A 26,189-nucleotide genomic window follows, 5' to 3' on the forward strand; every position below is an offset into this window, starting at 1 on the left:
GGTTTCACTGAGGCAGCACACAGAATAGGAGCCCCAGTTTTTTGTTGCTGTATGTTCTTGCGTACCAAAGCTAGAAAACATACACAATTGAGCAATTCAAAAAAATTGGTAGTGCCTTCCATTATATGAGGGAGGAACACTGAAACTGTAGCCACAGAGAAAACTTCAAGGGGACAGATGACTTTAAGTGTTGAGAAAGGGAAAGAACTGTGCTGGTTCACTTTCCAGACATTTTTTGTGTGCAGGGAGTGGCTTCTCCTCTCCGGAGTTAGAAGGCCCTCAAATGAAAAGAATCATATTCAGATTTAGTTTGAGGAGACTGGAAATGTACTCACCTTCCAAGTGGTCTGTTTCCATGGCCACCAAAAAGGCCCATTCATAACAACATCTTGCTGCTTCTTTCCACACATGGTCGGTGTAGCAGCGCCCAAGTCTGAGGAGGACTTCGATGAAATCTCTGCCCCAGTCAGCCCTCGGCAGTTCAGAGAACACCTTGACTGCTCTCAGCAAGAAGCGCTCCCCAAGACTTCTGGCGCTTGAATGCCAACAAAGAACCCCCAGGTTGGCCAAAGCAACTGCCTGGTTCTGCATCCCGCCCGTCTCCTGTGAAAGGCACAGGGCTTTGTAGTAGCTTTCCGCTGCTCGCTTGGTGGCACGCAGCCGTTTCAAAGCAATTGCCAGCATGTTATGCACAACACCCAACTGTTGGTGGCTGCTCTCCGAAGACTCAGTTATGGCATTCAAAATATCCACAGCTACCATATTTTGCCCTTGGAGGATGTATAACCAGCTGAGGAAAACCAAGTGGCTAATGGTTTCTTTGGTGCTCGTTTGCACATCTCCCTCCAGCACCTTCTCCATGTAAGCAACGGCTTTCCTGTACAGCTTGTGGCGACTGCAGAGAACAGAAAGGCTGCAGCAAACGACTCTGCACAGTTTTCCATGCTCCTTGCTGCCGGCCAGCAAAGGGAGCATCTGCCTGAGATAAAGTGCAATTTGGGAGGGGGGTGTTCGCCCCACGGTTCGGGGACCATTTTTTAATACAAGATCAATGCTTCTGAAGGACTCAGCCAAAGATCCTGAGCTGCAAGAGGAGGCTTTCTGGACACAGCTGAGCACCAGGTGGGGCAAACGCTTCTGGCCATAGAGCTGGCCGAGGATCAACCATCCCCCTGCGGACAAGGCACGCTCTTGGAAGCCCGCCTCTTCCCTCAGGAGCTGCAGCCGCTCCAGGAAGGGCAGAGCGTCTTCCCCTTGCTTCAAGTGCAGATAATGCTTCACCAGCAGAAAGCAGGCTCTAGCTTCTGTGCTCCTGCTTTGGCTAAGGATGGCTCTCTTCAAAGCGTGCTTCAGGATCTCTGACTCCATGGCTGTGCTGCTGATATAGTCGGGAAGGCCCAGGAGCAAAGCGGCAGCCTTGTCCAGAAGGCCAGAACATTTTGCTTTGTTCTTCTGCATCAGGTAGATCCCAGTCAGATTTACATAAAGAGCAGTGACAAGATAGAGGTCTCGAAAGTCTCCTTGTAAAGTTGCTAAGGCTTCTTCAAAATAAACTCGGGCTTGAGACAGCTTGAACTTCCGGACGCTCATCCTCCCCAAGAGGCAGCACAGCCTGGCCAAGGCCCACCGCAGACCGGCTCGTTTTGCGGCTTCCCTCATCGCACCAAAGTAATCCGTCAGGTCCTCCTCACTGGCATAGCCGCAAAACAAAGTCCCAAGGAAGGAAAATGAAAGGTCGTACAGGCTCTTGAAGGTAGCCTCATACCCTTCCCCATTCAGAAAAAGCAGCAAAGAATCAGAGACTCCTGGCCGGCAGCTCTGATCCACTTGGCCTACACAGAAAGGGGGCTCCGGTGAGGCAGAAGGCGGCACCTCGGCCTCCGGAGCAGAAAAGGGCTCCTTCCCTTCAGCTCCCCCTTCCCCAGACAAGTCTTTCACTTTCCTCAGCAATTGCTCCACCTGATATTTCACCGCACAGGTGTTTTCGTTAATAGACATCCCTGAGAAAGAGAAAGGCCAAGACATGAAGAGAATTCTGGAAAATTAACACAAGTCAAATCAGGAGTATGTAAGGCTAAAGTTTACCTTTCCTTCTCTCACAATTGCCACACCTAACCTGAGTCAGCCAGGGGCCACTTCACATATTTCAAAGTCCACATGTTCCCACCACCCTCAACTCCGGGAGTTCTCAGGGGAGGACAAGCCTGGTTCAGACTAGCTCACGCCACCCGCGGCCATTCTCCTGACCCAGGGAGCAACTGTTCCCCCCTGGGGAAAAACTGACACGCCCTGATGGCTGCTGACCTTACTTTGAAGAACCACCCACAGCTGAGCCTGCTACAGGCTGAATTTGATGGACAAAGAGGAACTCTGGTAAGCAGCAGCAGCCTGGCCCTGCGACTCCAGGAGCCAGAGCTCTGGTGAAGGCTCAGCGGAGGGGAGGATGCGAGTCTGCTTCACGAGGCTCGGCAGGGCTGAGGGAGCCACTGACAGCACAGACAGGATGGACACGTGGAAGCAAAGGACAAGGAAGGGAGCTTTCTTGAAGAACACCAGTCATGGTGAATCCCTCCCAAAAGAAAGAGACTGGATAACGGGGAGATGCAGGGAACACTTGTTCTATCTCAAAGGGCAAAGGGGCTGCCTCTGGTCCATGAGGAAAGTACCTATACAAAAGGCCAGTCAGAATCAGACTCCCCTCTCTGAAGCCCTAAAACTCCACTCTGACTTCAACCTACCTCAACACCTCCCTCCCCCTCCCTTTTTCATGCACATTCTGTTTCTATCTTTGCTCTTTAGCCTCTATACTAGCTTTGCTTCCTTTTTATTTTATTATCTTCTTCTGGATATTGCCTGGGAACTCCAAAGGACGGAGGAGGCAGCTATGCAAACTGCTACAGAATAAGGTAGAGAACAACTGAGAGGACTCTGCTTAGCTTCCAACTAAGATGGGTAGGAGGCAGCTAGAAAGTGTGGCTATTGCATATTTTGATTATACAATCAATTTTATATAATCATTTACTGCTGGCCCATATAATATGCCTTTTCTGTATTGATATCTTTCATCCTCTATGGTGTTTAACTGCTTTGCTCGAAAAAAATGCATTAGAAGACTACATTTTCCCACTGGTCATGTTCTGTGAGTTTTTGTATCTTTGTGGTATTCTATTTTATTTGCAGGGTTGTGCATTGTGCTTAAGAAAACATTTGCACATATTTTGATCAGCTAATGTGCCTCTCTGTGTGTTACTCACTGGTCAGTGTTGGGCTGCTGGGAAAATTAGGACCCAGGCGTTCCATGGCAGCTCAAAAGGCAACTTGAATGGGGTAAATGATGCCCACAGGGCAGCAGGAGGAAGCCCGGTCCTCTCATATGCTACGGCAACAGGTCATATGCTATGGCCAGGCCTGCAAGTTCCCAACACAGAATTCCAGTTGAAGATCTAACCCCCAAGTCCTCATGGGAGCCACATGTTCATGGACCAGGAGAGATACTTTCACATAAATGCTCTACGAGTTGGAGCCGGGTGAGAAGGCATTTGGGGATCCCAGCACAAAATGGAGGGCCCCTTTGCTCAGCCCTGCCTTTCCAGGCCACACAGACCAAGCAGCACACGTGAGCCTGAGGTTTTTCCCATTCCTGCCAAGTTTGCACAGCAACAACCAACCAGATCCTAAGACAGAATAAAGTGAAAGTGGATCCAAAGCAACTCTTGTTCAGTGAAGATCAAAAATTGCTTTCAAGAGAGACAGGAAAACTACAGGAAGTTTTAAGTATGCATTCGCTTCACTGAAAAAAATGTTTAACACACGCAATGAATTTTACCTTGCTTCACAGATGGTTCAAATTCAGTATCTTCTTGTCCATCTGGTAATAAAATAAAAACAGTTCAAGCATATATTAGTCATATACTTTAAATGAGGGCAAACAAATTTTTGCAGCGAATGGACTTGTATTATGCAAGGGTAATACCTTTCATTCAGCTTGCTTTTGTGAGTGAAGAAGTCCAGGGCCTTTGCTCTGCATGTGCCCAGAATCAAGCCTTCCACTCCAAGCTACTCCAAGGCTGCTCCAGCGCCCGTCCCCCACAGAAAGGAGCCAGCTGGCCTGGGAGGCAGAACCCCAGAAGGAGCTGCTGGGAAAGTGAGTGTTTCTTGCCTTTCCTAAACTGCTAAATTACTGGGGAGCATTAACTGAGGTTGCTTTGAGCAAGGTGCATTTGACTTAAATCAAGTTGATTTAAATAACTAGTCAGTAAGACTTGATTTAAATCATGGTTTTTCTACATAAAGGCTTATTCTTGCTGGCCTTAATATTTACTACCCAGGTGAAGGTTTCATTTTAGTATAATAACTTTTCAGGTTAGCTTTAGTTATATAGATAATTATGAAATCACTGCAATGTGAACTATCCCCAGTATAATATGTTATTATATTTGGACAACTTTTCTGCTGAGAACTGTCAGACCAAACATCTGTGATAATAGCTTCTGCCCAATAATCTTACAGAAACCTCTGGAAGAGCATGACATTGTGAATGGATTAATGGAATTCATTTACTAAAAATGTAAACACTGCATGAATATACAGCCTCATGCTACATAACTAAAAACTAATCCTTATTTCATGATGAATAACCTTTGGACCAGGGATGGCCAAACTTGCTTAACATAAGAGCCACATAGGATAAACGCCAGGTGTTTGAGAGCTGCAAGACATGAACATCAGATGTTTGAGAGCCAGAAAGAAGGAAAATAGGTGGGACGAGGAGAGAGGTGAAAGAAAGCAACTTTAAATGCATTCTCCAAGCTGCTGGCTGGCTTGGATAAGTGATTTAAAGAGAGAAATGCCTTCTCCAAGCTGGTCAGTGGGGCAGTGAGGGGGGCAACGGAGGAAGAGGGAGATGCTGACTTTAAGACAGAACTAGGAAAAAAGAAGATGGGTGTTTGTACGAAGGAGACAGCTTATATGTGCCAGAATGTCTCAAGAGGGGAAATGCCAATGTAAACACTGTCATGATAGCCAACTCGCAGAGCATTTTGGATATGTAAAAACCCTACTTCTTGTTCAGAGACAATTGTGGTGCCTGAGATGCATAGGGATAAATCGCAGTATGTAACTTCTTGTCCTGTATGCATCATGGCCAAGGAAAGTGTTGGGAAGCCCTCAGGTTTAGAATAGAGTTAGAAGTGACCTCCAGGATCATCTAGTCCAACCCCCTGCGCAGTGCAGGAAACTCACCAACCCCTCCCCCTAAATTCACAGGATCTTCATTGCTGTCAGAGGGCCCTCTAGCCTCTGTTGAAAAACCTCCAAGGAAGGAGAGCCCACCGCCTCCCCTACTGCATCCCCTAGAAATGACTTTGAAACCCTGGGAGATGGTTACAATGGACTTTATCGCAGACCTATTTATAATATGTATTGTTTTAATTGCTGAAGTTTTATGTTGTGATATAAATTAAATATTATTCTTATTCTTATTACTATTATTAGACCTCCCTTTGAGCCAGGGAAAGATAGTAGACATCCATGTTCCTTCTATGCTGCAGCGTCTTGTAAGCCAAAATTCTACTTTGTGAGCTGCTGGCATTAAAGCTATGAGCTGCTGCATCAGTTATTGTGCTCTGGGGTCATCTTTCCTGGGCTGAGACAAAAATGCATGAGCTGGAGGCTAAAAATCTGTGAGCTGGCTCACACTCACTCAGCTGAGAGGGAACCCTGGCAGACATGTCTTCAAAGCAGAGCCGGGTGCAGAGATTAGAAACTGGTGTGTTGATCCATGTATGGATGTTTTTCTCTGTGGCTCTATGAAGAGGTCTATTTCATGAATAATTCAGGGGAAAGTAGTTGAGAATGCAGAGGGCTGAACAGATTCAGGCTTTCCTGGAGGACACATCTGTCCTTGACCCATTTCAATTCGCTTTCTGCCCTGGCCATGGGATGCATACTGCACTGGTCATCCCCACAGATGATCTCTGGAGGCGCTGGATCGTGCAAGGTTGGTGCTGCTATTGCTTTTGGATCTCACAGTAGGGTTTGACATGGTTGACTATGATCTCATGGCCCACCACCTCACTGACACTGGAGTTCAGGGGATTGCCTTACAGAGGTTCTCCTCCTTTCTCCATGGTCGGGAACACAGGGTGACGGTTGGTGAGCAGATCTCATCGCAACACCCGCTTGAATGGGGTGTGCCGCAGGGGGCAATTCTATTGTCAACAATGTTCATCATCCTTCACCCAGCTAGCCCAGGAGGTTGGGCTGGGTTGTCACCAGCCTGCAGATGACACCCAACTTGATGGCCACTCTTACTTGTTCCAGACCATCTGGCTGAGGCACTGGGAGCCATGGCTGGGTGGTTGCCACAGAGCCGGCTGAAGCTTAATGTAATGAAGTTGGAGGTCCTGCACCTGAGCCAGGGTGGAGCAGAATTGGGTCTCAGGCTCCCAGCCCTGGACGGTGCACTTGTGCTGGCCCAGGTGTATAGCCTGGGAGTGATCCTGGATGTCTCACTCTCCATGGAGGCCCAGGGCACTGCAGTTGCCAGGCTGGGCTTTTACTGTCTTCAGCAGATCAGGCAGCTGGCACCCTACTTCTCCCCACAGCTACAGTGACCCACGGCAACGGTCACTTCCAGGTTGGATTACTGTAACTTGCTCTACATGGGCTTTGCCCTTGGGGCTAATCTGGAAACTCCAGCTAGTGCAAAATAACTGCATCACCTGTACGAGCATGCTTTCGGCTGACACTACACCATTTGCACTGGTTCCCTATCGAGTACTGGATTCACTTCAAAGTTTTGGTATTGACCTTCAAAGCCCTCTGCAGCCTGGGACTGTCATATCTGAGGGACTGCCTCTCCCCATATGTGCTCCAAAGGATCAGAAAACCAACATCTTCTAGTCGTCCCCGTCCTAAGGGATGTCCACCTAACCTTGACTAAGGCCAGGGCTTCTTCTGCCCTGGCCCCAACCTGGTGGAACCTGCTCCCGTTAGAGATCAGGGCTCCTACCAGATCTGTTACCTTTCTGCAGGGCCTGCAAAACAGCTGTTCCGCCAGGCATCCAAAGTAACCTGACCTGGCCTCCCTTGCCCCAGTATTCCATCTTCAGTCAGGCCTATTGGTCTCAGCTTGAGAGAGACTGTAATTCGATTAATTCTGTCTTCCGCTCTGACACAGAGTCGTTTTTATTGTTTTATTGTTATTTTACTGTTTTTAATTGTCTATTGTATGCTGCCCTGAGCCCGTTCACAGGGTAGGGCAGAATAAAAATCAACTAACTAAATAGCATAAATAAGAGTAGGAAGGTGAATTCCCCACCCCTGCCACAGGACTTCTGCCTTTGATGGGTTCAGTTTTGGAGGGCTTTGCTTTGACCAGACCAGCTTCCAAACAACTGGCCAGATCTCCTGAGGTGGCAGCTGGTCAGCCATCCATTAACAGACCCACCTGGGTACCACCTGCATATTGATGACACCCGAGCCCACTGGGCAAGGGGAACGCATACAGACAGTCAGCAACTCTGGGGAGAGTGGAGCAGCACGTTTGGACTGGAGCCCAGGAGCACCTCAGAGACCAACAAGATTCTGTGGGTGGGGGCTCTGGTTAGTCAAAACTCCCTTTGCTCCCAGGAAGGGAGCACATCTTGTTGGGTCTCTTGGAAGTCAGATCTAGTGCTCTGCAAGTTGTTCCTTGGAAGCAGCTTTTGGAATGGAGCTACATCATGCTCTGACAGCCTCTGTGCAAAAGAAGTTCATTTCTATACAGCAGACATTGTTTGGCGCAAATTTGGAGAGTATTTTTCAACATCAGGGGAATAGCGACACCTGCTGGACTTCAAGAAGATTGCAGTCCCCCCACCCCACTACCTGTGATACAGCTTTTCTCCAACCTTCCAAGAAAGATAAATACCCCCCAATACACATTCTTTGGGAGGCTAGAAGGTCAAGGCCACACACAAAACTGGGGACTGTTTCTCTCTGGTGTGTTCGTCATTACTTGTCATACACAAAACGGTTGCCATGGTTCCAAAGGCAAGGGCCTGAGCATCAGGCTCACTTAGTGGGAGTGGGGGGAAGCTCTTTTCCAGCCCCTCCAGCCCCCCCGGAGGTCACCCTGGGCAGGATCAAATCAACTAACCAACTAGAAGGCAGCTATGCCTGCAAGAAAGCCTGCATGGACTGCAACGGGTATCTAAGGGACATTAGAAGGGGGGGTTTCTAACAGACTATCGAGCCACTGCCTCTAAAATCCATCCCTGGAGGGACAACTTTGCTGCCTCCCTCCTCCCACTGCAGCCTGAAACGACCCCCAGAATGCTGCTCCTTGGGGATGGGACCCTCAGAAGCAGCACGAGTGGGGGCGGGGGGAGAGGACTGCTGCTACAGCACAGAGACACCTCCCCCCGCCCATGCCACACAGAGCCCACTCACAGGTGCACATCTTTTTCACTTCTAAGGCTTATCAGCCAGTTTGGTGTAGTGGTTAAGTGTGCGGACTCTTATCTGGGAGAACAGGGTTTGATTCCCCACTCCTCCACTTGCAGCTGCTGGAATGGCCTTGGGTTAGCCATAGTGGTTAAGTAAGCGGACTCTTATCTGGGAAAACCCGGTTTGATTCTCCACTCCTCCACTTGCAGCTGCTGGGATGGCTTTGGGTTAGCCAGAGCTCTCATAGGTTGTCCTTGAAAGGGCAGCTGCTGGGAGAGTCCTCTCAGCCCTCCCTACATCACAAGATGTCTGTTGTGGGGGAGGAAGGGAAAGGAGATTGTAGGCCGCTCTAAAACTCTTGAGATTCGGAGTGGAGGGTGGGATATAAATCCAATATCATCTTCTAATCAAAATGAAAACATAGAAGGTGGTGTCTTGTTTCAAAGGCATGGATTTTTGCAAATAGAAGCCACCATGGGGGACCATTAGGTCAAAGAACACTGGACAATCCTCTGTTTAGAGCAGATTCTGTCATATTCTGATGGGTGAAAAGGACTGGCACTGCTGGTCAGTGCAGATTGGCCATCTAAGTTCCATGGGATTCAAAGTGGTCTAGTTGGGCACCCCATGTCGCTGCTGGTTTCCATGGCACAGAACTCAAGAGTGTGCAGACAGGAGCTCCCTGCGTGTCCAGTGCAAGCATCTGTGCAGTTACGGAATTGGGCACCACTCAGCCCCCATGTCCACTGGGTGACCTTGGCCCAGTCCCTTGCTCGCACAGTCTAAGCAACCTCCCAGTAGTGTTTGGAGGACACCACAGAGAAGAGGACCACATCCACTGCCCCACGGCCCTCAGGAGGAGGGCAGGGTGAAGATGCAAAAAACAAACAGATGCAACGACATAATGCCAGAGCTGCTTACCTATTCGGTAGACCTGACAGATGTCCTCGTGTGATGCTTGTTCCAAGAGTGTTATCACATCCTCTTCTGAAAGGGCTGCTTCCTTGGTGGGGAAAGGAGGCTTGTCTTCAAAGAAAGCCTGGCAGGGTGATCTGAGGGAAGCACACGATACAGAGAGGAGCTGCAAGGACATCTCTCATCCCTCCTTGTTGACCAAGACTGTGATTCAGTCTGGAGGGCAGGTCTACTGCCCATCGGAACAAGGGGCCTTGGACAGGGCTGATGGGCGGCTGCAGGACAAGAGGAAGGCCTCTGGCCCCAAGCCCAGGAAATGTCTGGAGGGAAGCCTTTCACCACATGGGATTTTGCCAGTCGCGGGAATACGGGGCTCTTTTTCAGGTTGGCAATCTCAGGGTATCCATGAGGTCAGGCACAACAAGTGCCAGCAGGGCACCAGACAAGCTCCCCTCCAGCAACACGGAAAAGAATTTAAGGGGGCCATTTGTTGTATCTTTTCCACCTCTTGATTCAGCAAGTAACTAGAAAAATAACGACTGAACCACAGCCACTTCAAGGAGCCGCGGCTCAGGGGTGGAGCCTCTGCTTGGCAGGCAGGAGACCCCAAGACCAATCCCCAACATCTCCAGTTAAGAGATCTGGCAGGTGATGAGGAAGACCCCCGCCTGAGAACCTGGAGATCCACTGTCAGTCCGAGGAGACAACACTGACCCCGACAGGCCAAAGGTCTGACTCATTATAAAGCAGTTAATATGGATCCCAAACCGAGTCATGTCTTCGCCACTCCCCCGCCCCTGCAAGGTCTGATGGAATTCAGTGCATTTCCCTGGAAAAACACTGCCTGACCTGGCTATCAGCCCCTTCAAGGCCCTGGGCCCCCCATCTGCAAGGTTTCCTTCTGCCTGTGCCACCCTGCAAGTCGGCCACATTAGCATCTGCCATGCTGGTGCTCCCTCTGGCTGGCGCAATCGCACCTTGTAGAGCAGCCCACTGCAGGCAACCGGGGAGGCCCCTGCAACCCTGTCCCTCTGCTGAACGTCGTGGAGCACCAAAATGTTCAAGACAGCATTTTTATATAAAAGAAACGGGGCTGTAGTCTAACAGGAAGGTTGTCAAGGCAGCTTTATAAAGGGAGCAGGAGAACTGCAGCCTGCTTATTGCACCCATTCTCCTGCTTTTGGAAGCCATTTTCCACATTGTTTATGGGATGTCATGACTTAGATGGGGGATTTTGCAATCCCACTCCAATTACTGATGTCTTCTGTACTCTGTCTGATGGGAAGTTTCATCATTTGCCTGAGTCTCAGGGAGAAAAACGGGTTATAAAGGAAATGAATAAATTATCCATAATCATACCCTGCAGGTAGGTTTTAAGTTTCACCATTCCTTGTTCTACCTTCTGTCTTTTTTGAAAAATCTTCCCAGCAATCATAGCACTTAGCCAACCTGTACAGAAGTCGCACTACAAATGGCAGCAGGAACTTTTGGAGGAGAGATTTCCAGTGCCAGTCATGGGGGGCTTTCCTCAGCACTAATGCCTCTGATACTTACTCCTTGAAGGTCTCTGGTTTAACATGAGTGCTTGGCACAAAACCAATCTGGCCCCCCGGCACTCGTCTTCCCACAAACCACGGCAGGCTTGTCATGAAGTAGCCAATAATGTCAATCCTGCTGCCTTCCTGGAAGCCAATTTCGTCTGGCCCAGCACTTGCGTGGCCAATAATTGCTACTGAAGATCCCTCAGCCACATCAGGACCTGGAAAAGACAGGAAGTGGGTTATGGCAGCACACGGATGTTTAATTTATGACAGCAAGTCAATAAATGGTCAATGACAATAGTTCCAGTGTAACGTATGCCTCTGTTTCTTAGCATCTGTTGAGCTGAATGTTACTAGTTACTTGCATTGGACTGTGAAACCACAAAAACAAAGAAACAACGACTGAAACCTTGAACAAAGAAGAGATGATGGGTTATTCAATATGGCATAGGCAGAATAGCTCTGTCTGATGGCCATAAAATAGCACAGCCACTCTCTGCTGCTACACCAAATGACAGGAAGCAAGAGTCTTCAAAAGACTCTGTGTGCGAGAAACAAGAATTGACTCGGAAGGCTCCTACACCAGAGAGGAATCATGTGACCCAGCAATAAAGAGCGAGAACAACAAAAAAGGCATTTCTCTCAAAATTAAGTCCCATCACCTCCCCTCTCCCTGTGGTGGAACAGTCCTGGTCTGACCTGCAGAACTGATTCCACCACACCCTCCAAGACACCTGGGGCCCCGTGGCTGCTCAAGGTTTTTGCCTGGCGCATGTTGCCCACCCAATTTCCCCAACGCTTTTCTCTCTGTGAGCTCCACTGTTGCCACCATCTGGCCCTCATAAGAATGGCCCACTGAGAGGGCCAGGCGCCTAGCATCCTTGCCCTGTCCTGAGGCCTCCCCTCTTTCCCTCCTGCTATCCGTGGCCAGTTACCAGGGGGAGAAACTACTCAGTGCGCCACTAAAGGAGCAGCTGCTGGCAACTGACTGACCTCACTTGCTGGTGGGGCTCCTTTTTAAAATAGCAGGCCCTGCATGATAGCAATTTAATGTGGTACCGAGAATCACTACTAGTATCAAAAGTTATAAAGTATTTTTAAAAAGAAAATATTCGGACTTCCAGGCTCCGTCATCTTGGCTTCAGAGGGGCTTGCAGATCATCCTTCTGTGGCAACTCTGAGTCTGGCTGTTAGAGGGGGGTCACAGAAGTGATGCCCCCCATAGAAAAAGCCCGGAAAAGGCTTTTTCTTCGGCATGGGATTTTTACAGGAAGAGAGAGGTTCAGCGGCGGCGGCCTCTGCGTTTCCTGTATGTCCTGAAGCTCCGCAGTCATGAACAGCTGGCATATCAGTAGAAAAAGAAGAACGCCCGACTGCTTTCTTGCTTTCATTTTCTCCAGTACGTCTTTGAAGAAGCGTTTTTCTACTCCTAAAGTGATGATTCTACTTAACAAGTAGGTGCTTTTCTAATTCTACTCCCTGATGGATCACTTTGCATAACAACGAGAGACTAGCTCAAAAGAAGGCCTTGGAAAGTCATGAGCAGTCTTAACTATTTAAATTGGATTGATTACAATTACTAAAATCGACCCGGATTATAACTGGAAATATACTAAAGAGATTATTATAAGGTTGCAATACGATCTGAACACAAAGGAGATATGTTCTAGAGAGATCTGTCTCTATTGCCTGACTATTTGAAAGAATGGCATTTAAAACCTCAGCTGGAGCTGTTGTGGAACGTTGATTAGCAGGAGCTCGAAGCTATTTTACAATTTGAACTAAGAGACTGAGTTTTGTTATCAGAGAAAAATGTCACTGCCTAGCGAAATGTCTCATGAAAAAGATATCTTTTCAAATATCATCTCTCTGAAACAAGATCTTGTCTCATTTATGCAGCTCATTAAAGATCAAGTGAGTTGTTTTATGCTGAAAGCTAATGAAATTGCAAATCTACAGGGGCTGAGTGCTAAAGAGAGTGTGCTGACGGCTGTGAAATTGGAATGGGAAAGTGATACACCAAAATAAACAAAGGAAAATTAAGATGGTCTCCTATGTTGCAGTTTTAAAACCAGACTGGAAATCAAGACCCAGTGGAATCAGGCTGAGAGGGAAAAATGGTGTTGAATTCTTCCCCCTGTTGTTGAGGGGGCAGGCCATATTGAGAGAAGAAAAGATACACTCCAATCAACAAATCAAGATATGGAAAGCTTTTCGGAAGAAGGATCTTGGATTTTATCTTTTACTTTTGTGAATGGCTAGATATGGAACTCTGATTAAGAATTGGTATGTGATTTTAAAAGGCAAACTGTGATTAAATGGGCTGCCTCTGGTGTAATATGGATGCAGAAATTAAAGGAATTTAAAAGTCTCTAATATTTCGGAAGAAGGATTCTTGAGTTTGGGTTCTTTTTTGTGGACAAATAAACATGTAACTATTAATAAAGATGTTCGCTTCAAAAAAATAAGGGAGATTTTGAAGAAGTAAGAGTTGCTAAAATTGTAATTAAATATATAGTCATTTTGGATTAGTTAATGAGTGCAGATAACAAATTTCTCTATACAGTAGATGTATTTACAGTATGCCTAGTTAGTGAGATTGCTTTTATTGATGTAAGAGCTGGATTAATGGTTGAAAAGCCAGATAGCATAATTGTTGTGTAATCTGGTAGATTTGGTAATTTTGTAGATTTGTTTTTAATATGTTATTTGGAGAAATGGTATAGACTGAGATAGACACATTATTTAGTTGTATCTTATGTAATTTGCTAAAGATAAAGAAATAATTTCTATGTGCTTGTTTTAATAAGGATTTTGTTAAACTAACACTATAATCTGTGCTTACAATAGGCTTAAGTTAGATAAAATTGGCGTTGAGATAGTTTTGAAAAAAAAATTAACTTGTTATATCTATTTGTGTTTAAGAAGTGTTCAGATTCATATTGCTACTACTAGTTTATTAAAAGAATTTTTTCCTTTTTTGTTTCTGGTAATGAAAGAAAGGAAGGTAAAATTTATGGGGATTTTTATACTTGTAGGTAGAGTGATCTGAGTATTTTATTGGGAGGTAGAATTATAATTGATATATTTGTACTGGTTTCTGTTTCTCCCATTCTGTTAATGCCCTTTCCCCCCCTTTTTTTCTGTATTCTTTGCAATGCTTCTTTCCTTTGTAGTTTAAATCAAAAAAGAAAAGAAAAAGAAAATATTCCCTAGACTGAGAAAAGGATTCAAAAGAAAAGGGTAGAACACAATTCCTCTGTCCCTCCCTTTACACATGCCCTAGCAGACGTTAAATATAAGGTAGATTCCTTAGCTTAGAAAGTTGCTAGATGTTCTACAGAGGTTCCATTCTCTTGAAGCCTCTTCCAGATGTGCAGGCCAGTACAGGGCAACGGCTGCCTCCCACAGACTTCAGACAAGCAGGTCTGTCTGCCTCAAGGGAATCAGCACCAGAGAGCCCCGACTCCTGGCTCCCGCCCCCCCGGGGGGGTCTCTCTCTCTCTCCTCCCATTGACTAGGCCAGGCCAGGTCAAAAAAGCTTTTCCTGAAGTCTCCAGATTTTTCCTGAAGTCTTTCTAGCATTTAATTTCTCCAGAGTTCTGTTTCCTGCTAGATACCACCTGTCTAGATGCAGGTGTGTGAAGGGGGAGGTGGACAGCATCCCATTGTCTCTTGCTGTTAGGATTTCTAAAAGGGTGACTGAGGTGAGGTGGGAAAGTGACTCCCCCCCTCCTGCCTGCTCTCTCCCCAGAGAAAAAAACGTTTTCAAACTCAAGCTGAAGGTTTTGCTTAGTTCAAACCTCTAAGGGGAAAAAGGGATTTATCCACATTCCCACAGCAGATTCACAACAGAGCCGCAGCTTCCCTTTTCTTTGACCTTGGCGAACAGGTGCCTTATCAGAACTGCTGGAAAGAATGGTTTGGAATTTCATTTCCAAAGAAAATACACTTAACTGTGGGGGTGGGTGGGTGGGAATTGAGCACATTTATTTCAAATGCTTTACTGCTGCTTTTTTGCTCATTGGATTGCTGATGTCATTAACTGCCACGCCTAGTGTATATATTTGGCCCTACCCTATGAGGTCAGTTCTAACAAGAAACATCTTGCTGTGAACATGTATCTCTTTAATAAACTCTTTATTTGATTCCAATCAAAGGGGCTGAGTTGATGAGAGCTGCCAGAACCTAACAGTTACACTCTATTTTGCCCAGCACAGGAGAGGACTATAGCACAGTGGCAGAGGAGACCTCCCAGGGGAGACAGTCAGTTTCCAAACAAAGGCAGCACCACAACGGAAGAAAGAAAGTTAGGTGCTGGCAAGTCTAACTGCAGAACAAAAGAACATAGCTCAGAGCAAATCAGAATAATCTGTTTCATTTCTATCACTTTACAATTGTTGCATTAGCCATTTGCAAACCAGATGGTAAAATGGAACAGAAAGGTAGTGTTGTTTAGTGGTCGGAGGCTTAATTGGGGAGACTCAAGTTCAACTCAAATCAGCCATGAAGCTTTCTGGATGTCCTGGAACCATTTGCTGTCTCTCAAGCAACCTGCCTCACAGGTGCTGGCTGGTTTGCCTGCCTCGCCATCCCCAAGGATGGATGGGAGGAAGCTCTGATGAACAAAGCTGCCCGTGGCCATTGAGAGCAAGCTGAAGCACAGGCCTCAAAGCCACTCCAGGTTCTTCAGATGAGGGTTTCTTTGGGGGAAGGACTTGTAGCATCAACATGCTGCTTGTGGAGCTGAGATTCTGACCTAGCGCTGTGCAGCCTGCCTTCTGCTCTAACAGCACTCACCAACTGAACGGGGACCAACCGGCTGGGATGTCCCAGCAAAATCTGCAGGGTTCAGGTTTGCTTTCAGAAACCACCTAGAATGGAGAGTTAAGGGAAATTAGAAACCATGATAAATAGTTCTGACAATTTTAAGCAATACCACTTCAAACTTCAAGCTACTACAGTAGTCATTTAAAGCAAATAAAATGTACCTATTAAAAGTAGTGATATTCAGGGTTTTGTAGGAAAGGCCCAGCAGGGATTTGAATATTAGGCCACACCCCCTGACATCACCATTGTTTCACATATGGCCTTGTGTAGTAAAAGCCCAGCAGGAACTCATTTGCATATTAGGCCACACACCCCGACACCAAGCGAGCTGGAATTGTGTTCCTGCTCAAAAAAGCCCTAGTGATATTACATTGATGAAAAAACACAGAGAGAGATTGTGGTGGATATTTGTTCTGGGTTTTGGTGATGTGGAACCTCATTGCCCCGCACACACCGGGCAGCTGAAATTTCACTGGGAAGAAATATAGATATTTCAGTGATTTTTCTGGTTCAGGGGAGAAAGGAAGAGCAGAGCTAAGCTTCTAGGCAGCCATATTAATTGGTTCCAATGCCAACCCTCCGCCCCTCCGGATGTTCTAAGGAAAAATTGCATGTGGTTGGAGAGTGATGTGGCAGCTGCCGCCTTGCCATGGAAGGCAATTCCTGCTGCTTTCCCTTCTCCAGAGCTCAAATTAAGGGAAGACCCTCTCTCTTTCAAAAGCTGTCCTTACCCATCTGGTATAAAATTTGGGCCAGTAGAAAGAAATAAAATTATTCCAGAAGTCATACAATCTTTGTGAACAGACATGTGAAACTGAGAATGAAGCGCAGGGGCCTACTGATGAAAAGGAGCCAAGGGCTGGGAAAGACGGTCCGTGAGGGCCTTCCACTCCGCTGCCTCAGAAGCTCTTTCAGCCCAGCTCAGCTGGGAAATTCGGCCTCCAGAGTACGAAGCGCTTTTCTCACTTAGAACATTTTCAGGATGAAATACAAAGAAGGCCCCTTAAGAAAAAATATGGGTGAGAAAACAGGTCAAACATTAAACATGAATCACATAAATTTGTGTTTCAAAATGCATTACATTACATTTAAACACCCATCACTAGGGAAAATAAACAGGTTTGTGGCAGGTCTATAGCCATGAATTTCCACAAACTTCAGCAGTTTGTGGTGGTTTGTGGATGGAGTAGAAAGCCACAAAAACAGCTGAGTGGCTGGAGACATTTAAGGTGTCATGTGCAGTCCCTTTAAAGGCAGCCTGAAAGCAGTCTCCCCACCAGCCAACTGATTTGGGCTCTCTTGTGCAGTCCCCTCAGGCAGGCAGGCAGGCAGTGATGCTGTGGGGCACTGATGCTCTGTCTTCTTGGGGACAACAGTGGGAGGGTTTCTGGAGTTCTGGCCCCACTGATGGACCTCCTGATGGCACCTGGGTTCTGGTGGCTGAGTGACACAAGTGTTGGACTGGATGGGCCATTGGCCTGATCCAACATGGCTTCTCTTCTGTTCTTGGGGATATTTAAAGAGGCTGCATAAGGGAGCTCAATACAGCTGAGTCAGCAGGGAGGACCAAGCCACATGTTGCCATTTCATGCCAATCCCTAGAGTTACTGCCTCACATGCTACAAGCAGAAGGCGAGGCTTATCATGTCCATTTCTCCTGTAAGTTTGAGAACATGATTTGACTACAGTAATTATATATGGATTTTATGATCCACTAAAGGTACGAATTTTCCAGGTAAAGCCATCTTCCTGAGATTCTACCATCCAATTTTTTTTAAAAAAGGCCACGGTCATGTAGAGTTTTATTAGATCAGCACATTTAAATATAGGATGTAATTCAAATAATATAGAACATCCAGCACTAGTTGGAGCGCCACCTTGAGCACGGCTATTCAGAAGCCAGGCCTGTTTCTCTCCATTTCTTTGGACTGCAGCTTTACAGAGCTCAATATATTAAATCTGATAAAAACTATTTCCTGACAATCAGCATTTGAGTAGCATAGCCCCACTTACCCTCTTGCATGGCCAGGTCCCTGGAGATGATAGCCAGGCATTCCTCGTCCAAATGGACATCAATCTCAGCTGCTTCCTCCTCCTCGTGTGCAAAAAGCCAGAAATGGCCATCAAGCAACAGACTCTCCATGCAATGCTTTAAAAACCCTGTTGATGACATTTTTCACTCTAACACCATTATTTAACATGACCCGTTTCGATGACAGTCACAGAGTAGGTTGGCAGGCAATATAACCCAAGCACCTCACTCTCCTTTAAACTCTCCTGCTACCCAGCACTTCTGGCCAGGAGCTGGGCTGGGCTTCCCTTCGCACATGTGCAGCTGTGTGTACAATGGGGCAAAACCCACCCCCTCGGCCATTTCATCTTGGGGAAAAGGTTACCGGGGGGGGCCAAAGTCTCTCCTGCTCTAGCAGGAAGGTCCCCATCCAAATTGTAGCACTTAGAGAGGCAGCTGCTACATAGCTGCAGGGAAAACAAGTTGGGAGGGGAACCCCAATCCTAACAATCAGGCAGTTTGGCCTCGATAACTGTGGAATCCTACAGTTTGCTCTCTCTGCCCCACCTGCCTCACAGGGCATCTGTTGTGGGGGGGGGGGGAAGGAAAGGAGATTGTAAGGGAGACTCCAAGTGAAAGGTGGGGTATAAATCCAATCTGTTTTACAATTTTTATTGATTTTAACTACAAAAAGAAGAAGCATAAGCACAGATACATAAAAGGGGGGAAGGGCATATACAGAATGGGAAAAGTAGAAAAAGAGAAAAGTACAAATATATCAGTCATAATTCTACCTCCAAATAAAATACCCACTTTGTTCTACCTGCAAGTATAGAATTCTCCATGTATTTTACCATCTTTATCTTTCATTATAAAACATTTTTACTGAACTATTAACTTGCAATACAAGTCTAAACGATTCTTCTTCAACACAAAGTATAAAAAAGACAGAGCAATCTCAACACGGAACTGGCTGATTTAGCTTAACCATGTTGAAAACACAGACTAGTTTGTTAGTTTAACAATATCCTATTAACATAAACACATAAAATTCATATCTTTATCCTTAAGAAGCTAAAAAAAAATACTACATAGCATTTTGTCTATCTTAATATAAAGTTTCTCCAGGGGAGCGTATTAAAAGCAAATCTGCCAGATTACAAAATAATTGCACTGTCTGCCTTTTTAACAATTAATCCAACTCTTATATCCCTATTGGTCTAGAAAAAACAACTTAATATAACCCCAAAATAAACGTCACATACTTGTTCTTATTGAGAGTTCCATACCCAACTACCCACAAAGATTTCAAGAGACCCTTCCTAAAAAGAAATCTCTCCTGATTTATAACTAAAATGCACCTTCTCTCTCTTTATCTTTATCCTTAACAGGCTAGAAATTGAACACAATAATTTATCTATCTTATTATAGACAATTTCTTCAAACAAACATATTAGGAGGAGATCTACTAATTTACAAAATAATTATGATGTCTACCTTCTTAACAATTACAGACTAACTTGTAGGATTACCCATATCGATAGCAAACATAAAAAGCTAATATCATTATCTGTTAAAACAAGTTTACCAATTTACAAAATAATTATGCTGTCTGCCTTCTTAAAAGTTGATCTAGGTTAACTATTTTTACACAAAATTCTTTTCAAAAACTTTTTAGTCCTTTAGCTTTTATGTTCATATTCTAGACAAGACAACTTATTATAGCTCAAAAAAAGAAAAAAAATCTTACTTAGCCTTCTAATATCACATATCAGATTTTCTTGCAAAGTCCATATCTAACTATCCACAGAAAGAGATCTAGTTCAGCAAGCCCTTCTTTCTGAAAGATTTCCACATCATGATTTTCTGGTTAAAATGCACCTTCTTACTCCTTAATGCAGTCATCCCTCTCGAAGAAAGTGGGGAAAATTCCGCAGCCTTTGTTCCTCTCGACATAACTTCAGTCAATCTCCATTTCCGGTCTTCTTTTTTAACTACGCCATAGGGTTCCGTTTTGATTTCCTTTTGTTCGTTTCCCAACGAGTCACTCTCCCATTTCAATTCCACAGATGTCTCTTTAGCACTCTGCTCATGTAGATTTGAGATTTCACTAGCTTTCAGCACAAAAGCTCCCATTCGTTTCTTAACCAACTCTGTCAATAAACCAAGATCCTGCTTCAGAGAATTCAAACTGCTTAAAATATCTTTTTTTTGTGGAAGATTTTGCTTAGCAAAGCCATTTTTCTCGGTCAGCAAACTCAGTCCATTAGTCCAAGTTGAAAAGCAGCTCAGAGTCCCAGATAGTCTATCCTTACCGATCTCCTCCAACAGGAGTTTTGAGTGTTAGCATATTAATTTCAATCAGACGACAAGGAGAAATCCCCCTAACAAGTATCTCATTTTGTTCAGACAGGATTGCAGTCGAATAATAGTCTCTTTAACAAATATCCAATTATAAGTATCCATATTCAGGTTAATTCAAATTATTTCCAGTACTTAAAGATGTTCTTTAGCTTTTTGAGGCCTCATTCACAGGGAAATTGGAGGTATCGACCTCTTTCGCTTCCTTTGAACTGCCCGTTTATTGAAATGTAAAACGTCCCATTAGCCACTGGCATTGAAAGCACACTTACTTGCTACGTAGAATTGTCATGCTTGAGGTAGAGAAGTGATAGATCAAAAGCTTATTGAAGAGAAGCAAGCGATCGGGTGTTCACCTCTTGCTGCTGTAATGGCGATCACGACGGGGGAGGGAACTTTGGGGCATACAGAGAGAACAGGAACAACTGCCGTTGCGCCGTCTTGCTATAAAAGCCCCATGCTGAAAGGAGACCCTTCAGGGCCTTTTTGAGGGTGTCACATCCGTGGCACCCCTCCAACCGCTTGATTCAGAGGGGCCGCAGGCAGGAGAACCCGTGGACTCTGCTGAGATCAAGGCGACATAGTCCGGAAGTATCTATAAATCCAATCTCTTCTTCTTTTTCTCTTCTAATGTAGTTGCAAAGAAGGCTTTCTTCCCTGTCTAGTCAGAAAAATGGCCCCTTAGCATGATCTGGCTAGTTTGACCACCTGGAGATATGCCACAGTAACAAGACTAAGGTGTAATCTTCTCACCATCCCCGGGCCCAAGGAAGTGCGCCTCAAAATAACTAGAGACAGGGCCTTTTCCACAACGGCCCCTATGTGGTGGAACCAGCTACCGGAAGAGGTGAGGGCCCTGCGGGATCTTACTCAGTTCCGCAGGGCCTGTAAGACGACCCTCTTCCGGTTAGCCTACGCCTGACTAGACAAATGTAGCTTTCTAGATCTTAGATTTTTGTGATTATACTGCACAGTTTTAATGTAAAATGTAAAATTTTAAGGTTTTTAGGTGTTAAATGTTTGAATTTAAATGTATTAATTTGTTCCGATTTTATTGTTTTATTATTTGTTGTAAGCCGCCCTGAGCCACTTGTGGGAAGGGCGGGATATAAGTTACGGAATAAATAAATAAATAAATAAAAATAAATAAGACTAGACTACTGCAATGCACCCTTTGTAGGTCTCCCCTCAACGGCACCCTGGAGACTCCAGCTGATGCAGATGGAGCATGCATATTGCTGCCATCCTGCAAGTGCTTCACTGGCGGAATTCAACTGAAGATGCTGGCTCTCCCAGACAGGGCCAGTGCGTGGGAGCAGGTGGGGTAGGCGGCTGCCTAGGGCGCAACCCAGCCCTGGGGGCACCATCAGGCACCCTCTTACTCCCCCTTGCCCGTGCAGAGCACTCCTCTCAGCCTGCCTTAAAGGTAAAATCAGAGGAGCACTATACAGTGCAGTACGCTCTTCGGAGGCTTCCTTGGAAGTCTCCAAAGAGCACACTGTTTTAGCAGTGCCCAGCCGCTTTTGGGCCTTCCCATTGTGCTCATCAGTCCAATGGGAAGGGGCCAGTCAGCTGCTTTCAACCCAAAAGCATCTGGGCACCGCTAAAACAGTGCACTCCAAAGAGTGAACTACAGGGGAAAGCAGTGGCACAGCAGAACTGTCGCTCTCTCATCCCCTGCTTGCCCAGCCTGCTTGCCCATCATGCCATGCGTGATGATTTCCACAGAGGGAGCTTGTGGGGGGGACACAGGGGTCTGCCTCGAGAACCCCTAGTGCTGGGGCTGCTCCCAGACAAAGCCCTTCCTGGCCTAGGACCCCCAATATCTGCCAGACCACCTCTCCTTCTGTGTTCCATCTGCACAGTAGGGCTTTCTACAGGCGCCAACCTTCAAAGGGGCAAAACCACCTGCCTGCATGGGTGCCTTCTCCGCTGTGGCCCCCACCGTACGGAACACCATGCTTGAGGTCAGGAAGACTCCCGCTTGCATTAGTCAAGAGGGCTTCTTGACACAGGCAACAGAAAGTTACTTGGAAAAATTATTAAGGACTGTGGCCTGGTCCATCGTGTATAGCTGCTGAAGCTAGAATCCTTCCATGGAACTTTTGCATCATTTAACGCAGTTGTTTTTAGACTGCTGGCTGGTTCTACAACCCTAATCTTCATGCACTGTTTCCTGACTGTCCCACCTGTGGATTCTATTGACTCCTTCTGTGTAATCTGCCTAGAGTTTAAGTGAGAAAGGCAGCTCACAGGCGCCACAACCACCCTCCTCTGCGAGTTTGGGGGAACAAGGGGGTGGCCAAGAGAGCTCCTGGAAGCCACTGGGGCTCAATCAGACCCATCTGGAGGCCAGAGGAGCCTCGGTCCAACTGGAGTCAGGCTGGGTTCTTAAACACATTTTGTTCCATCATTAACTATAGAAAGCTTAAATTCTTTAATTCTTTAACTTGGAAGTAGCTCTGAAAATATGTCTAGTGTTCAAACATATGGGATATATATATATATAACTAATGAACTTTCCTGCAGGTGGAAATACTTTACCTAGAGAATAATAAGTTTCAAACTTCCAGATTTCTTCAAAAGTCCAGAATGTCACCATGATTAGGTGCTCCTCACTATCAATAGACAAGAGCCGGGCAGACAGTTCCTAACAAAGGAGATAAAAGCATTCATTTGCCTTTATAAAAAGAATCAGGAAGTTGTAGTCATACTTAAAGAGCATGATGGGCAGCTGAGATGCCCCTGGGGAGGGCAGGCTGGAATGGCCAAGAAGGGATATCTGGAAAAAGCAGACCAGCACCAAGAGACAGCCAGCCTCACTTGCTGAGCCTGGGCTTCCCTGTCTCTGATTAATCATCTATCACACCAACAGTGTGCCCTTCTCAGGAGAAGCTGCAATAACATCAGGAATCTCTTTGTCCTGGCTGAAGAAAAGGTGCTCACAAACTCATTCATGCAGCAGAAAAGTCATGGAAATGGCCAGTCCAAAGTCTGCTGCTCCTCCATTCCCACCTCCTGTTAGCAGCTCTCCTGTTCCACAGTCTCTCTTATTCCGCTCATTCACTGCTCAGCCAACAAGGTCCCGCTGTTGTTTCTGCCTCAGCCCTGTTCTTCAGCTAGCTGAGAGGAGCCCTGCTGGAGTCTGTGGTATGTAGCCAACCCCTTAGTATGACAAAGCTGTGAGAACTCCCATGGCCTCGGAGTATAAGGCTTAGAAACCTTTTATCACACGGCGTGAAAATTCTGTTCCTCCTAACATTAGATCAACATGTCCCATCATTCAGAGAATATATCTACCCAGAACGCAGCATAATTTCACCCAGTGCTTGTGGGGGGGAGAGGGAGACACCTGATGTAAACTTAAGAACAAGTGAACTGTGTAAATGTCTATACGGTAACTTAACATCATAGACATTTACACAATTCACTTGTTCTTAAAGGCTCTTATTTGTGAGGTTCAAATTTGCTTTCTTCTGACATTGCCAAAATTCACATCTAACAGGAGTCTTGTCCTAACTTACTTAGACAAAATTTACTGCCTTTCAACTAAGTTAGGAGGATTCAGATTTACCCACTGAAGAATTCCTTGAAGGGAGGGTGAGTGAAGGCCATGTCCTCCTGAGCGACTCTGGTCAGGCCTGACTCAGGTATGGGCCGGCAGGTCAGAATCCCTGGCCACCTAGTTAGCTTGCCTATATCAGGTCACATTTAGCCAGAGGTACACCTTTGTAATGCTACAGGATTGTTCTAGGTTCAGTACACAAATAAATACTCTGCTTCCATTCTAAGCTCCTTTATTAAAGTGTCCCGCCCCGGATGAGGCGGGACTCCATCAGGGCCCCCCCCGCACCCCATGGCTGAGATAGGGCCCCCCCCTGCACCATCAGAGGCCCCAGCATACCTCCTGGCCGCCCAACGCGGCCCGCCCCGCCAAGACGCCTGCGGAGAGGGGAACCGGCAGGCCCGCCCTCAGGCCTGGGAGAAGTGGCCGAGCCGTGACCATGGCCGTGGAAGGGAGAAGGCAGGAATGCTGCCCAGCTGAGGGGGCGGGGGAGGCAGGAACCCTGAGCCGCAGTGGCTGGTGCCGCCATGCCCAGATGCAACCACAATGCCCCAGCCCACTCGACTGCCGCCTGAAGACCACGCCCCAGGGAGCCCTTCCCCAGCGTCCTGCTTATAAGAAGGGGCGGAGCTACCCAGGGGTGGGACCGGGGAGGAAGGGAGGGGACTGGGAGAAGGATAAAAGGCTGCAAGGCTGAGAGGTTCGGGAGGAAGCAGGCCGCTGCAATAGACGGGCAGCCAAGACAGAGAGAGAGTGGAGCCCAAGCACAGCCAGGGAGGACACGAGCCTAAATGGGTGAGGTAACCCAGCTCTGTCCTCCCGCATTCCGAGACCTCTGGGACACCTAGACGGGTCTCGGCCCAAGCCAGGTCACCAAGAGAGCAGCGGCCACGGCGGGGCGCGGTGGGGGCCAGCAGGGGGGGACATAAAGTATAAGTGCTGCATTCTTAACAGACTAACAGAGCAATCCTAAGGGAAGGGGCTGAAAGTGCTCAGGGAGCCAACTGACCTCTGCATTGGCATATGTCTGAGATATGCCTGCGTAAGGGCCACTTACAATGGCGCAGGCCCCCAGCATTGCCGATCACTCATGGGTACTGGCAGTGTGGCATGGCGTGGCGATGCCCATTAGGCCCCTGTACTGCATAGTTCTGGGTGGTATTGTGGGTGTGGCCAGAGTTAGTCAGCTTCCTGAGCCCTTGCAGCCCAAAAACACTCCCTGCCAGAGGTAGAAAGTTACCCTGACAAAAAACATGGCAAAGGCCACAGGTGTCCATTGCACTTGGAAATCAAGTCAGCCCCTGCCACTGCAGCCTTGCCCATGAGGCCTGGAGGAGCTGAGGGTGCTGACTGCAGGCTCAGCCAATCACCTTCCTTCCCACAGTGGCCAAGCCCCCTCCCCAGCACCCGGTCGCGGCCCCCTCATCCTACAAAAACTTCCACCAGGACACCTTACAACTCCGTAGTTAGGGCAGGTGGCACAGGACTCTGCCCCTGGAGCTCCTTGCTGTGCAGACTTAGGGCAGCTGGAGGAGAACTTTGGTGGTGGCAAAAACACAGACAAGGCACTTGGGACTACAGGGTGGGCATTCAGCACTGGCACCCAATGAGGAGAGCAAACTCTCTCCCTTTTCAGAATTCTAACAGGTACCCCCCCCCCCCCTTTGGAGGCTCAAGCCACAGGGGCAATGCTGCACTGACAGGTAAGCGGTGCCAGGGTCATGAGCTTGAAGCTGGGTGCCACAACAGCATGCAAGTCCAGCATTGGGGTTGTTTGGGGTGGCAGAAGCCATGGCCTTGCAGCACCGTGGTCCCCAACATGCCATGGGGGAAAAACCCAGGAAAAGTTTTCCAGGAGATTGGGGGCGGGGGGGGGGGAACTGCTCTGCCATGTGCCTGTTTCCCATCCTTGACAGAGGCCAGGGTGTGTTTGTGGGGGGGGGGGGCGTCTGGCAGCTGCTCCACTCTACATGGTAAACCACCTAGCCATGCGACCCTGGGCTCATCACCTTGCAGAACCACAGCCTCGAACAGAAACTGCAGGTGCCGACGTGGATGGGTCGCCAGAAGTCTGGGAAAACTTCACCACAGGACAGGGGAGTGCTAGTTGGGTGGTACCATCATGTGCCACTAGGAGGGCTCGTGGTGCCCTCCCTCTACATTTGCAGGCCCTGTCAGGACAACACTTCTAGGGCTGAGCCCAGCATGACACATCTGTTTTACTTTACTGCAGGTAAAAACTTCAACAGGGAAATGTGTGGGTCTAGAAAGTCCCCCCTCCCCTCTCCCAACACCCTGCTCAGTCTGCAGCTCCTGCCCTCATCTTGCAGCAGCCATTCCAAATCCCACTTGCAAGGCCATCCCATGCAGGGATCCTCAGTCCTCTCCCCCGTGCTCCCCACGAGGAAGCGAAAGGAGTGTCCACACCTCACCATGACGTGAAGTTCAAGCAAGAATGCGTCGTAGCTCAACTGTGTTGCTGCCTGTTTGGTTCAGACCACTCAACAGGGCCTCCAATCCTCCCTGCCCTGCCCCA

At 47.2% G+C, this 26,189-nt stretch overlaps 1 protein-coding gene across 1 annotated transcript in view; it reads right to left on the reverse strand.

Moving 5' to 3' along the window:
* SH3TC1 (SH3 domain and tetratricopeptide repeats 1) overlaps nt 1–26,189 on the reverse strand; it is a 57,407-nt gene that overhangs the window by 26,847 nt on the left and 4,371 nt on the right. The window contains exons 3-10 of the mRNA XM_060247266.1: nt 22,633–22,738; nt 17,730–17,876; nt 16,556–16,718; nt 15,687–15,760; nt 10,900–11,104; nt 9,352–9,482; nt 3,809–3,868; nt 336–2,000 (exon numbers count right to left, since the gene is read on the reverse strand). Coding sequence (XP_060103249.1) covers nt 336–2,000; nt 3,809–3,868; nt 9,352–9,482; nt 10,900–11,104; nt 15,687–15,760; nt 16,556–16,718; nt 17,730–17,876; nt 22,633–22,738 — 2,551 coding nt within the window. The remainder of the gene's footprint in view (nt 1–335; nt 2,001–3,808; nt 3,869–9,351; nt 9,483–10,899; nt 11,105–15,686; nt 15,761–16,555; nt 16,719–17,729; nt 17,877–22,632; nt 22,739–26,189) is intronic.

This window comes from Heteronotia binoei, chromosome 9 (assembly GCF_032191835.1).
Source record: "Heteronotia binoei isolate CCM8104 ecotype False Entrance Well chromosome 9, APGP_CSIRO_Hbin_v1, whole genome shotgun sequence".
Lineage (NCBI taxonomy): Eukaryota > Metazoa > Chordata > Lepidosauria > Squamata > Gekkonidae > Heteronotia > Heteronotia binoei.